The 2,007-nt window shown below is 29.1% G+C and overlaps 1 protein-coding gene across 1 annotated transcript; it reads left to right on the forward strand.

Annotated features, from left to right (window-relative positions):
* Positions 1-791: 791 nt before the first annotated feature.
* Positions 792-1,407, forward strand: EIN_278060 (hypothetical protein; the record flags this gene model as incomplete). Its single annotated transcript, XM_004183644.1, has 2 exons — positions 792-1,214; positions 1,276-1,407. The coding sequence occupies 2 exons, from the start codon at positions 792-794 to the stop codon at positions 1,405-1,407; spliced, it is 555 nt and encodes a 184-aa protein (XP_004183692.1).
* Positions 1,408-2,007: the final 600 nt, after the last annotated feature.

Below are 2,007 nucleotides of genomic sequence, written 5' to 3' on the forward strand. Positions count from 1 at the left end.
TTGTGTCATCGATTAGATGGTATGGTATAATACTATTAAATATACATCTAAAAAACAATAAAAAAAATAAAACACTAAAAATGCCGTTGTTTATTGCAAATAACTAAAACGACAAATATTTTTTAACCAGTTTATAAAACAGTAAATTAAACCAGCGAACTACTATATATAACAAACCATAACAATACTATTTTTAATTATAAACAAACTATTATTCAAAAATGTATTTTACCAAAAGTGTATAAATAAAAAAGTATATCAACCAACATGAATGATGAAAAAAACAAAGATATTATATATCCTGTTCAGTCAAATACAATAGAATTGTAAAAAAAACATGTATATTTAGTTGTAAAGTGGTTATAGTTATTCATGTATGCCGATTCAATCGGTTTGACAAATACAAAAAATCCAAAAATATCTCATCTACTTTTGTCATTTTTTTCTTTAAAACAAAAATAGAAGCGAAAGTCAATTCGAAATAATTATCTTTTCTTGAGTTTTCACCAAGTTACAGTTCTGAATGTTTTTTTTACGTGAAATAATATCATGCGTTTTAACTTTGTTTTTAAAGATTATTTTCAGATACAAACGGATGATTATGTAATGTGTCTTTATTTAGTTATGTCAATCACTACATAAAAAAAAGGAATAGTAAAATAATAAAGGAATTATAGTAAAAGACAACAAGACATATTTCATTGTGGTTGAGGGGCGATAAAAAACCCCACGAAATCGTTTGTCTTCATAGAAAAGGCAAACTGAGATTAATCATAAGTCAATTGTCTGTTATGTACAACACCACAATATTCACAGAGCAGTACCACTCCGCTCATGGAAATGTAATACCACAGAACACCAAGGTACTTGGTCAACTCAGTTTCTCATGTGACACGACACTCAACGATATCTGTATACCCGATCATGTTTCAAGCATTCAAAGTTACTGTTTCAGTCATTGCGTTCTACTCTCTTCAGTCACTTTTAATTCAAAAGAAATTACTTCGATACCACGAGGGTGCTTCTTGGGATGTGAAAACTTGTCGAATATAGTGTTACCAGAAGGTGTCACGGAATTACAGGATGAATGCTTCTTTGGGTGTAAGTCACTCAAGAAAATAGTGTTGCCGTCGACTGTTGTGTCGATTGGGAAATACTCGTTTTCCGAGTGTGACCAACTCACATCTATCGAAATACCAAGCAACGTCAAAAACGTTTGGAGACTTCTGCTTCAACCGATGTAAGTCCCTTTCCCATGTTTCATATAACAAAAAGTTGGACCTTTTGTTCAAAGATAATTGTTTTGAGGAGTGCCCTATTGAAGAGGGGATAACTCCTAAAAGTTCCAAAAAGGAAAAGAACAAGAAAAAGGGGAAGTTGTGTGGGGCGACGTGCTGTATTGTATAATTTATTTATTTTTTGTTATTTAGAATGTTATGTTTGAATTGAAATAGAAAGAAGTTTCTTTTTTCTAGATGTTTTTCTTTTTTTAAATACAGCAACCCCCCGATAAATTCAGCCAGATAGTGTACCATAATATCGACAAAAGAATAATACTTTTACCACAATTCTCATTAAGCAAAAATTGTAGAAGAAAAAGGCAATAGTTTTTCAACAGTTTTGAATTGGTAAATTGTAAAGTTTTGTTTTGATTAAAAATAATGAATGGACTGACTAGGAAAAGATAATTAATGATTATTGTTTTTTGAAAAAACAAGCATAATTGCTAATTAACAAAGTTAAACGAGTTTTTCTAAAATGTTTATTACATTTTATTTAAAATAACAAATTCATTAACAATCAAATTGACATTTCAAAATAATAAACAATTAAAAGAAAAAAAAACGAGAAATGCCAATCAGATAGGCAATGTGGTTGTTTTTCGAGTGAAAGAGTTTGGATTATATAGTAAATATCTAATAACTATAACTATAAAAGTATTAAAAATAGGAAGTTATAAAGTATTGAAAAAAAGGAAAAAACAACTGAGAAAAGAAATGATTGGTA

The sequence above is a fragment of the Entamoeba invadens genome, assembly GCF_000330505.1.
Source record: "Entamoeba invadens IP1 unplaced genomic scaffold scaff_1105074725289, whole genome shotgun sequence".
In the NCBI taxonomy this organism is placed as follows: Eukaryota; Evosea; order Mastigamoebida; family Endamoebidae; genus Entamoeba; species Entamoeba invadens.